The sequence below is a fragment of the Strongylocentrotus purpuratus genome, unplaced genomic scaffold (assembly GCF_000002235.5).
Source record: "Strongylocentrotus purpuratus isolate Spur 01 unplaced genomic scaffold, Spur_5.0 spur5_scaffold_3, whole genome shotgun sequence".
Classification (NCBI taxonomy): domain Eukaryota; kingdom Metazoa; phylum Echinodermata; class Echinoidea; order Camarodonta; family Strongylocentrotidae; genus Strongylocentrotus; species Strongylocentrotus purpuratus.
In genome coordinates this window covers 38,542,939-38,555,629 of record NW_022145609.1, presented here as the reverse complement: position 1 = coordinate 38,555,629, position 12,691 = coordinate 38,542,939, and the positions used below count along the sequence as shown (strand labels likewise).

The 12,691-nt window shown below is 37.2% G+C and overlaps 1 protein-coding gene across 1 annotated transcript; it reads right to left on the bottom strand.

The window, feature by feature from the left end:
* Positions 1–6,027: 6,027 nt before the first annotated feature.
* Positions 6,028–12,462, bottom strand: LOC115928450 (ATP synthase mitochondrial F1 complex assembly factor 1-like). The gene is made up of 10 exons (XM_030995621.1): positions 12,198–12,462; positions 10,754–10,844; positions 10,255–10,308; positions 9,637–9,699; positions 9,188–9,238; positions 8,892–8,939; positions 8,193–8,288; positions 7,844–7,910; positions 7,635–7,675; positions 6,028–6,950 (listed from the first exon to the last, which is right to left on the bottom strand). The coding sequence occupies exons 1-10, from the start codon at positions 12,398–12,400 to the stop codon at positions 6,786–6,788; spliced, it is 879 nt and encodes a 292-aa protein (XP_030851481.1). The 5' UTR covers positions 12,401–12,462; the 3' UTR covers positions 6,028–6,785.
* Between the last annotated feature and the right edge of the window lie 229 nt (positions 12,463–12,691).

Sequence of the window (12,691 nt, the reverse complement as noted above, 5' to 3'; positions counted from 1 at the left end):
GGGTATTGTGTCGAGTTGTCCAGGGTTGAGCTGTCTTTGGGTCGAGTTGTCTGGGATTCAATTGAAATAATGACAAATTTGACACTACAGATTTCTGTCCTGTGTGTTCAAAGGTCTTATTTATATTATTGCATATTGAACTATCGTATCGTTTTGTTTTGTTTGGTGAGAGCCAGAAGGCTATTAACTTGCTTGATTTTGCTGAGTTAAGACCCTTCTGGTCCTCACCAGGCAATATTTGTCTACTTTATTCTTGCTTTTAAAGCCCCACTGCACTACTTATAGCTACTTGCGCCCTCTATATAGCAAACAATGCCTAATCGGTGCCTGTTGGTCCCCCATGATTCCCTTTTTCTTATGTTAATTGAGGGCTGATTTGATGAGATAACCACCTGTCAGTGACCATGGTGGGAGGTCCAATCCCTCTTGGCCAAACTAGTGCAGACGGGCTTTAAAGGTAATGTGGAGTTCATATTTCAAGTTGAAATAATGACTGGAAATGTAATTTTCTTTGATATATCAAAGGGACTGAAATAACTATGTATAGAATTTGTTTTGGTGACAAATCTTTGCTTCATTTAATGCGGCTATAATTGAAAGGTGACATGAAAGAGCCCGATGTTTATAATTGATTCAAAGAAATATTCAAATTTCTGGCAATGAAAGAAGACAAGTCGATATGTCAATAATCTAGAATTGATTTTTTTCCCCCCTTTCTTTGCAGTCACACTATAAAGATATGTAGATTTTATTTTTCCTTTGCAACAGAGATAGTTTTTTGCTGAAGGTAGTCATCCATTGATTTCAGGTTTACTCCATGTTATGTATTATCAAACGCTTCTATTGAATGAAGCACACTGTAATATAGGGCGGAGTTATTTTGATTAATCTGAAATATATATCGAAAGATAAATTTAAAATGTTTGGAGATTTAAGAAAGTAATCTATATTATAATGATATATCAAATAAGAAGTAACCAAAGTCCATAGGCATTTGAGATGTTTTTAAATCGTATGCCTCTTTTACTGAAATGGAAAATGTGTGGAGAATTCATTTTTGAAGTACTGTAATCCAAATAAGTTTTTAAATTTCTACATGACTATATTAAATCAATTCTGTTTATTTTTATACTTCAAACATTATAATTATTAAATTAATATGTCGTATGTAAATTGAGGCTAATAAGCAATACATGTAAACAAAATGCCAAAAATATAAATCTGTTTGAGAGTTGCAAATAATTTGTTTTGTTTTTGTTTTGTCAAGCTTTATGATTTGTTTTAAATCTAACAAGTAAGGATTTAATGAAAGAAAGCTTGAAATTTTATTTTTTGTAATCACATTGAAGCTAGGATTGGAAATGATTGAAGATTGAAATGGAATTGAAGTACTCTGGTTATGGTATTCAACATTTACTGATTTTTTTTAGCCATCCACAATATTAATTAATATTTGTAATCTATATTGCCTGAATTTAATGAGTAATCTTCCTTTATTTAATTGCCAGACTCTTCCTTTAATGTCCTTTTCTACAAAAGTAAATCTGAATTTAGCTTGTTTGCATTTTGTATCTATGTTGTTAGTAATCCCTCATCTGTCAATGTAAGTTAAAAGTTGTAAATACTAGAGTTATATAAAATATATATATTTCCCTTTACCATACATGTGTATGTAAGGGCTATTATTCAAACTGAAATGGGAAAGATCAGTAATAGGTTATCAAGGTTATTAAGTTGTCTTAAGTTGGTACTCACCACCTCATTTTGATGTTCTTTCGAGCTTACACAAGAACTTATTATAAATAAAATTGTCAACCTATAATTGTTAATCTTTCTTAATTATGAATTTGATATTTATGAGTGTTATGTTTCAACAGTACAAGTTGAACTATGGGAAAATTCACATCTAGTTGTCAAGTGTGTGTCTCTATCTTTCTACCTCTTGTCCTAACATATCACCTAGTCCCAGGTGTAGCATATTGTGCAGTGGTGCATTTTTATCTGCTCCTTTAACATATTGCTTCATGCATGAATTTATATGCCATAGACATGTTGTCTGTTTGGAGCCAGAAGGGTGTTACAGAGCTGCCAACCATTCCGTTTTTGCCGGAATTACTCCTGTTTTTTCCACCAAATTACCGTAGTACGTTTTTTCTTCATAAAATACGTTTTAAAATTATTATTATTATTTTTTTTTTTTTTTACACACCGCACATCAAACAACTGCCCTAGAATGTTGATTTGATCACAAATTCAATAGAAAACTAAGGTTAAAACAAACTTGAAGAGAAAAATATTCTCAAAAAGAATGAAATGCCGATAATACCAAAATAACAGAAGGAAAAAAATTCTTGCTTGTATGGAAAAAACAGCACGAGGAATGGACATTTTTACATTGGAAGTGTGACGCGCATGGTTATAAGTTGTTTTTTTGCCATCATGGTTCCTTTTTTGATCGTACAAGGTTGGCAACTCTGCTGTTAGTTCATATACTATGCTCTTCTGGTTCTAAACAGACGCTGTATTTCAGTTATTGCATTATACAAGATGTTTTGCATGAAATGTATACATTTATAGATGTAGTCTACTGAAGTAACAAACTGATTGATTCCATATCATATGGATGTAGGAGGATCAAATAGTGGTGTTATTGGCATTGATGCATTTGTATATATGATATACATGTATTTATGAATTTAATTCAACCATACTCGAGTCTTGAACTGTGTGTGAATCGAGTGTACAAAGCAAGTTAACACTTTTCACCATTCTGTCCTGCTATTCAACCTACTTTTAATAGTGACCACCTGTCTATAAAGACCACATTTGTTGTCCCCCTTTAATAAGGATTTCTGCTGAAACGTGTACTAAAGGAACCTTATATGTGAAGACCACCTGCCTATAAAGCCCTCTTTTCTTGTCTCCCTTGAGCGGTCTTTATATACAGGTTTTACTGTATTTTTAACCAGTCACCATACAGGGTATGCACAAGTCGTAAGCATTTTAAAGGTCGTCTTCTTGCATGCATTATTGTATTTATTACGTTGTGGCTGATGCTATGTATGCTAACATGCAAATTCAATTCATTACTGGTACCTTGCATGTACATTCAGTTATGAAAGACACTGTACTTTAAAAAAAAAAGATCTACATTTCTTAATCAACTCGTGCATGATGCATGTATCTGTACATGAATATTTGTGTCTTTTTACAGTGCATATTATAATGCATCAACCTTAATTTGTCATCATGAATATATAATTTTCTTCTGCAGCAATTACACATTTGATAATTTCTGGTTTGTTTATTGATTGTTTATCATGTATCAATTTCCTGACTTAGTCAAGATGCTTTAGTTTTATTAATTTTTAGAGAAAATGATATTAAATAAGATATGAATGACATACTCATGCTGTGGATGGCTGGTGTATATTTTGTTTTGTGTGCCTTGGTAGTTGTTAGTCTTACTTAAGAGTAAATTTGCAACTTAACTTATTTGCACAATTATGTTATTTGACAATCTCTTTCCACATGATGGGGCATGTATTATGAATTTATACTTTCAGTGACTTATATACCAAATGCATGCCAAGAAACAGGAAAGAAAGAGTCAATTTACTTTCAATGTACGTTTGTCTTAATGATGACATCTATAGATTATAAACCTTGGCTTTATATGAATTCATGTTTACCAATGCTACACATGTGTGCGGTTTCATCAATCAACTTTTGATTTGTTATGTTTTATATTCCTAGGCCTGTCTTCACCAGCTCGAGATTGCCAAATAACCCGCTATTTTTCTGATGCATCTTTACCAGCCCGAAGACTCGCACTGCGCGAACTCTGAGCAAAATATCTCAAGCTTCGAGGTCGAGTCTCGAGCTGATGAAGACGCGATTTGTAACTTTGGGCTTATTTCCCAAATCAGAAATACCGGGCTATTTGGCAATCTCGAGCTGATGAAGACATACCTCCCACATGTGTTCTGTACAAGATGGTGTACCTAAGGTCTTAGTTCGATTGTGTAACTATGATCTTCATTATCTCATCAAATAAGCTCTCAAGTAACATAAGAAAAAGGGGGGACCATCATGGGGGACCATTGGTCACCGATTATATAGGCATTGTTTGCTACATGGAGGGCGCAAGTAGCTTTGGGTAGTGCAGTGGGGCTTTAATTGATGTGGAGGTACATTGGCATGATAAAGTACACTTTACATTAGATGTGTGTGAAGCATTTCATTTTAAGTATTTTATTGAAGAGCACAACATTGTAACATGATATGAATAAATTCTTTACATGATGTGCTAAAAATATCACTCTGTGAAATTCAGTAACAATGAATGATAGGACTTGTTTATGAGGTAAAGAGCCAGAGAGAGGGGGAAAGAGAGTGAGGGGGAGGGGGAAAGAGAGCGAGGGGGAGGGGGAGAGCGAGGGGGGGGGGGGGAGAGAGAGGGGGAGGGGGAAAGAGAGTGAGGGGGAGGGGGGAAAGAGAGTGAGGGGGAGGGGGGAAAGAGCGAGGGGAGGGGGAAAGAGCGAGGGGGAGGGGGAAAGAGAGAGAGGGAGGGGGGGGGGAAAGAGAGTGAGGGGGAGGGGGGAAAGAGCGAGGGGAGGGGGAAAGAGCGAGGGGGAGGGGGAAAGAGAGTGAGGGGGAGGGGGAAAGAGGGGGAGGGGGAAAGAGAGTGAGGGGGAGGGGGGAAAGAGAGTGAGGGGGAGGGGGACAGGGAATGAGGGGGAGGGGACAGAGAGTAAGGGGAGGGGGACAGAGTGAGGCAGAGGGAAATGGAGAGAGAAAGGGAATGAAAAAACCCTGCTTCACATGCATAGTTGGCTGCACTCCGGTTCATGGGGCCTCCATTTAACATCCTATCTGAGGGACAGTCTTGTTCAAAGCACATCTTGAGAAGGCGTCATGGTAGAGTGGTACTCTTGACCTTTAATCATAGGATTGAGTTGATGAATCCCCGTCCAGCACCAATATCCTTTGGCAAGACATTAATCAATCCATGTTTGCCACTCTGCATCCAACTGTACATGGGCACCAGATAAACAAGAGCGCAACTTATCTGGCTGCTCGGCTATGAATTGGGTAATGACGATGGATCACTAGGAGCATCACGGAGTGTAAGACATGAGTGCTTGAACAAAACCAGCATCATAAACACTGATCATCCAGTGTCGACTAGCTCAGTAAAACTTACTGTTCAAGTCGAACATCTGCCATCCTCTCAACATACCTTCCTTTTTCTGTCCTGAGGCCGTTTCAATGCAGCATCCCATCATTGTCAGACAAGTCTGGATAACCCAGATTGACCACTGTTTTGGAAAGCTAACCCATCATATTCACATGCTTCTACTTGTCTGGGTCCCGTTTCACAAAACTTGTCATCCGAGTGACAAATGACAGTCTTTACTTTACCTTTACTTTACCGCAAATACTGGAAGAATGCTGAGACAGCAGTCAAGCTTCCAGGTCTATCTTCTTGTACTCATTCTCTTTAAAGGAAACCAAAACCTTCATACTAAATTACTTTTATTGTAAAGTTTAAAAGATTTGAATAAAATCAGTGAAAATTTGAACAAAATCGGGCAAGGAATAAGAAAGTTAGAGCATTTTGAAATGACTAGTCACTAGAGGGCAGTATTCAATTTGATGACATTATCTGTGAACAACTCTCCAATTTCACAATTTTTTTGTTTTCTTCGTATTTATTTGTGTTCTTGATCCGACTTCATAACATGAGAAGTAGAATATCATTTTGCATTCTATATCTTGCTTTCAGGGGAGTACATTATCTCAATCACAAGAAAGAAGGAAAAACATGAAATTTGATGTACAAAAGGCATGGAGAGTTGTCCACAGATGATGTCATCAAATTGAATACCACCCTCTAGTGACTAGTCATTTCAAAATGCTCTAACTTCCTTATTCCTTGCCCGATTTTGTTCAAATTTTCACTGATTTTATTCAAATATCTTAAACTTTACAATAAAAGTAACTTAGTATGAAGTTTTTGGTTCCCTTTAATGATAATTCTCATTACCGGTATATACAAGGGAGGCAGAGGGGCAAGAGGTTGCATCTTGTCCCAGGAGCAAAGAAAATTAAGAAATTAAAGAAATCAGTTCGAGTATTGAGAGATATGACACTGTTCCTTCCAGCAATGATCAAGCCTGGTTTTGAAGGCGTCTAAGGTGGGAGCCTGAACTACTACTTCAGGCAGAGAGTTCCAGTCGTCAATCCCTCTGTGACTAAATGTGTTCTTCCTTACATTTGTCCTACACCTCGGCTTTGCAAGCTTGAGACTATGCCCTCTTGTTGGTGGTAGGTCTATGGTGTAAGCTACTGAAATCCTTGCTTCTGAGTGGTTATCTGTCATTTGTCATTGAAAAAAGGCTTTGTGAAACGGGTCCCTGGTCTCTTGTTGAAATCTTTTGTTTTGGACATCCATTATACATCACATCTCACAATGAAGGTCATCTCCTTCTGTCTTAAAACCTTGTCGGTGCAACAGAACATCTCTTTGTTGTTCAACGAGTCTGGCAAACTCAGGTCGACTCACGTTTTGGAGAGCTGATCTATCAGGATCATATATTTGAAATCAGTTAATTTCTCTTTCTGTACAATATAGTTCCTTAGAAAACACATTCCATCTGCATCAAACTGAAAATATGTCATCGTTGAAATACTTGAAGATTGTTATCACCATTACAAGTTGCCTTTTTGTCTTTGGAATACTTTTCATCCAAAAATCTCTCAATTGTCTCGATTAAAGTTAGTTAGCTCAAGTTGACGGTTGTGTTTGATAGCTGATCTATCAGGTCCGCATGCTTAAAATCGGCTGGTCTCTTGTTGAAAGCCCTTAGCAACCGCAATCTGTCTGCATCATCTGAAGCATAGTAGAGCTGGACTTCATTGGCAAAGAACTGGGCTTGCTGAACGGTCTAAAAACAACACAAACAAAAATAGAAAAGTGACATGTAGGATGACAATGGAAGATATCGCGGGTTCATTGACACAAAGACGAAACTCAATATTTTGCCAAAATGATATCAAAATGTTCAGAAAAATGTGGGCTTTCCAGGAAACACAAAGACTTAACTCCACCGAAACACCCCATTGAAATCAATGGCTAGTGAAACATGAATTAACTCCTTATTAAGGCCCAAGTGCTCGGTAACACATAAACCACTTTTTCTCAAAATGGCCAAAATGGAGTTACGTCTTTGTGCCACTGACCCCTCGATATATACAAATGAAAGAGTTTGATACATAGTGTGTTTTTTTATTTTCTGTCTTTTTTCATCCTTTTTGCCGTCTTATTTTGGGGTTGTCATGGAGGAAACAGAATTAAACGTAAAATATTCCTGTTTGCATATAAATCTTTTTCCTACTTTAAATGCTGTACCCCAAAATCGAATAACTTTATTTTTCTGAGGTGATCTTCGGGGGTACCAAGGTCAAAGTTCACCTCTGTATTAAGTGGTGCTTGAGATATGCAGAGTGATGTACAAGCAGCTACCGGTAAACAGAACACTACATCAACATAAAATGGTTCTAGGACCAGCTTAGCTGCCAGTGGGGGCGTGCAGTACAAAAATGTCACTCTTTTTTGACAACAAACTTACCAAATATTTTGTGTCCAACTCTCCCCTCATCAGTACAATTCCTGAGGATAAAATAAAAACATTCAGTAAAATAAATACACGTAATTATATTTAAAATCAGATTATTCTTTCATTACAAAACTTTTTAAAAGTCCACTTGCACCCCATCACAAAATGAATATAGCCAATTCTACATTGCTGAATTTCTAAATTGATGAAAGGAACAGTACCTTTTTCTTCTTGTAGCTCGGTGTAGTGAGTGAGAGTCAGAAGAGCTGGAGCATTTTCTTGGTATGCCTGAAATAAATCAAAAAGTTGTTCTGAATTAATGTTAGCTTGAATAAGACCTACCTGTATCACTCTCTTAGTAATATTCTTGTAATGAACATGTTCCAAAGGGCACTTAATTAGGTGATTATTAAAACAAAAATTTGAGTTCCATATCTATATTTGTGTAGAATTACTCTTTTTAATTGCCGAGTTTAAGTTATTTATTTTGTCAATCCATGGCCGAGATCTCCAGACACAAGTGACGCCAAATATTTAATAATATTAGTAATAATAATAATAAGAACTTACCTGATAATTAATGACCGAGGTGAAGTAACAGCTGTCAATGAAGAATTGGGCAAAGAAGAACTCATACCCTTCATCCCTAGGTAGTGGATACAGGAACTGGTTCACAAAATCAAGAAAAGTAATACCATTTAATCATTAAGATTGTAAATATCTGGGACTATGATAAATAAAACTTAATTTTTTGTGTATGTTTTGGGGTTATCTGATGAAAAACAACACAATAAGGATGATCAAATGAGCCAATTGTTCAGACACCAACCTAGCCATTATTTCAATTCATACCACACATACCACAAAAATGAAATACATGTAGAGAATTACTACTCCCTCCCCCCCCCCCCCTCTCTCTCTCTCTCTCTCTTTCTCTCTCTCACTCACTCTATATCGTTGTATTATTGTATTGCACTATTAAACATGTCAACCACGAGCCGCACATTTGTTCTCAATTGATATTTTACAGAATGTGGGGGTAACACAGCTACCGGTAGTTCTTTTCATATTCAGTGGGTAGATGGATTTGTTGAACGTGCTCCCTCATTTCTCTCTCTTTCACCATTTCTATCTATCTATTTCTCTCTTTTATCTCTCTCTCTCTCTCTCTCTCTCTCTTGCTCGCTCTCTTTCTCTCTCTCTCTCTCTCTCTCTCTCTCTCTCTCTCTCTCTCTCTCTCTCTCTGTCCAGCTTGTCCCTCTGTCTTACCATAGGAAACTCTTTTGCCTTCTGCTGTATTTTAGCATAGGTTTCTTTCTGTAATACAAAAGGGATGAAGAGAAAGAAAAAGATATTTTTAAAAGTCACATCATGTTTGCAATACAAACTTGCAGTCAGCTAAAGGTTAAAATACACAACAATAATACACCTGCACTAGGAAAATGCATCATTTGTCATAGAAAATTAAAGGGCAATCTACATTCTGAGCCAATGACTTACACATCTCAGGAACTGTTTATCTAATTTAAAGTAAATCAAGTTAGAAATGAATCATGTATACTAACAGGTATGACTGCGCAAATGAAATCCTTTTCACGGTGGAAGCCTTTCCATATCTGAAAAAGAAAGGTTTTCAACATAAAATACAGATGATTATTACATGATTTCACACTGAATAAGCCAATTCAAATATTTTTTTTCAATCACATTTTTAATATTTATGTTAAGGATTAACAGAGTTGGTAATAATAAGAACTGAGCATTTCAAAACTAGATTTTGCTTGGAGCATGTAGAGTGTATTTAAGGTTAAGAAATGTATCATTGTAGAAAAGTAGATTACTTTCAATATAAATGTTATCAACAATGGTACGTAATTATAGTCCAATGCAAGCAAACAACCCAGGTTGCCCTGTTGTGCATGTGTATTTTAAGAAATTCTATTTTGACATTCCATCATTACCCTTTCATTTTCATCCTGTAACATTTGACCAACAAAAAGTGTGTTCTTCTCACCTCTGTTATTTCTTCTGCAGAATGTTTTCTTAGTAGATCTACCTTGACCACAGAGTCCAATCCCTGAATATAGTGTGATGGATAGAGAGAAGAATGGATAAAACGAAGAATGGATAAAACGAAGGATGGATAGAAAGAAAGAAGGGAAGATGAGTACAAGAGAAGAGGGACATGGAATACAATAGATAAGGGCCAGGGGGAGGGGGTGAGAGAGAGAGAGAGAGAGAGAGAGGGGGGGGGGTTACAGTGAGAGGGAAGCAATACATTGAAGAAAGTGAGTCATGTATTAAACTTCTCTTTTCACTTTTTATTTTCAAAATCCATAGATCTACAATTTAAAATTAGCCTAAGATATATAATATTTATAATACTTAGCTTTTATATAGCGCTTAATACAATGTCTCTAAGCCCTTTACAAATATACTATTACCCCAGTCATTGGATTCAGTGCTTGCCCACACACACTGTGTGCACATCTTCACTCGCCTGATATGATGACATGATGATCTTGACTTTCTAGAGATTACTAGTTGACAATAGTATACTTCAAGATTTTATAGCAAACTACTTTTTTTACTATTCAAATCACTAACAATCTTCTTAAATTTTTGTTTTTACCTTCTCTTCTCCACTGGTTCCAGACATTAACTTTGGCCTTGGCTGATCTGATAGCTGTGAAAATACAACAACAAAAAACAGCATGGAATTGAAAGTGAAAGACATGAAGAAAAAAAAATAACAGCACGGTTTTGAAAACTTCACAGAGGGTAGCTAGGTGTGCATGCCGGAAACATTTTTTAATCTAGTTTAATTCACAAAGCAGGGTCTGAAGACTCTGAAGTTTGAAGTTTATCATCCAAACAAAAAGTACATCAATTTAACAATAAAATGTGAATGTTTAACATAGAAAGGGTAAACTTTGTATATTGGTTGTAGACTAAATAGAAAAGAAGGAGGATGAGGAGGAGGAGGAGGAGGAGGAGGAGGGGGAGGAGGAGGGGGAGGAGGAGGAGGAGGGGGAGGGGGAGGAGGAGGAGGAGGGGAAGGGGGAGGAGGAGGAGGAGGAGAAGGAGGAGACTGGGATAGAAGATGTGTGATCTACCCATGAAATACTCACTGTGGGAGTTTGCTCTTGAGTGACATCTTCCTTTTTCTTTACAGATTCTCTCATCAAATGAAGACGTCTTTGGTATTCCTCAGGGTTAGAACTGCAGAACAAGAAGGGTCCAATTCACAAATTTATTTACATCAAATTAAATCAATGTATTTTCAAGAGCTAACTAACTTTAGTCCAGGTTAAAACCCTGCTAAGACCTAAATTCAAGCATCAAGACATCCCAACTGATTAATGAATAGGCACTGCACATCGTTACTTGATACTTGATGAGTGTAGCAGCTCACACAGGTGAGCTGAGCTGAGGAAGCCTTATTGAGATGGGGTGAGGGGGGGGGGGGAGGGGTGGGGTGAGGCGAGTATCGGTAGTTGCAAGCAGGGGATCAAGTGCCATGAAGTGCATGTGATGTGTGTAGTTCATGGTTCATCGTTGGATTAATTTTAAAGCAAAATACGTAAAAATGCATAACATCATAAGTAAATACCATGCCAACGACCTAATTTATATAAATTTATAAATAAATAACAACAATAATATTATCAAAAATAATTAATAATAATAGGATCTAGATCTAGACTAGGCCTAGACCGAATTTTTCTGTCTCTTTCGTTCGTTAGCCTCTGATTTGGGTAGGTCGGCTCTCTCTTTAGAGACAGAACAGCCCCATACGCTGTAGTGGCCGCGCGTTTGTACTAAGAAACGTTACACAAAACTTGGCCAAACTTAATCCCTAATTTTTATATTTTACCGGATGCGTATCCGATGCATTTAAAGTCCTAAATTAGCTAAATACTTAACTACTTCGGTTCCACTTACCAACTTGACTGGAATAATCCGTTTAATGGTCCATTTTTAGGAAATTATGGGTCAAGATCGACATCCATGAAGAAAATCTTGCAGCCGAGTCTCATTCTTTCTAGTCTACGCCGAAGGCAAAATGATTATAACGGAAAAACTGTGCATGTCATTACGAACTCGTAGCTCGTGCACAGTTTTTCCGTTATAATCATTTTGCCTTCGGCAAGTCACGGCAAGTCGGATACGCATCCGGTAAAATATAAAAATTAGGGATTAAGTTTGGCCAAGTTTTGTGTAACGTTTCTTAGTACAAACGCGCGGCCACTACAGCGTATGGGGCTGTTCTGTCTCTAAAGAGAGAGCCGACCTACCCAAATCAGAGGCTAACGAACGAAAGAGACAGAAAAATTCGGTCTAGACTAGGCCTAGAGTCTATTCATTAATTATCATTAACAAAAGTCTGTAATCGAATGACAATGATGAATTAAATCTTTGAAATAAACTCATTAATTGCTTATAAATATAGACAGTCAAAGAAAACAATTCAAACAAAAGGTGAAAAACTGAAAACACATTTTATTCTTTTAGTTTACTGATACTGCCCACTGGGGCTACAATTTCCAAAATGTTTTTTTATAATTTACTTACCTCTGCAATTTCTTTAACTTGTCTGCGTATTTCTCGTAGAGGGGATTTTTGTCAATAGACGAATCTTCATCTGCCTTGCTACTGTGGGCATAAGATACATTCAGTGTCCTTGCAACTGGTCTCCATGATGCGGGAGTAAGCAAAAACTTGTTGACATTGTGCTGAAACATGACTCGCATGGAGGCTGCCATTTTTATTATCATGCAATCACCGATAGAGGGCCTAAAAGTGCTCACAGTTCCGTAGAGGTACTGTGCTACTACCGTACCGTTTAATGCTATGCCGCTACGCTGGCCGACTTACGTTGCGAATTCCTGTACACATCACCAGACCAGCCAGCCAGCCGAGCAGCTAGTTTGCATTGTTGTTGAATTGACTCCATAATCTAGTTAAACATCATCTTCTTGTAAAAATTCGTTGAATACTCCTAGGGGAAATTCTGAGATACTATTTTACCATTTGCCTGTTGTGATCAAGATTGGATCCAATCCAAC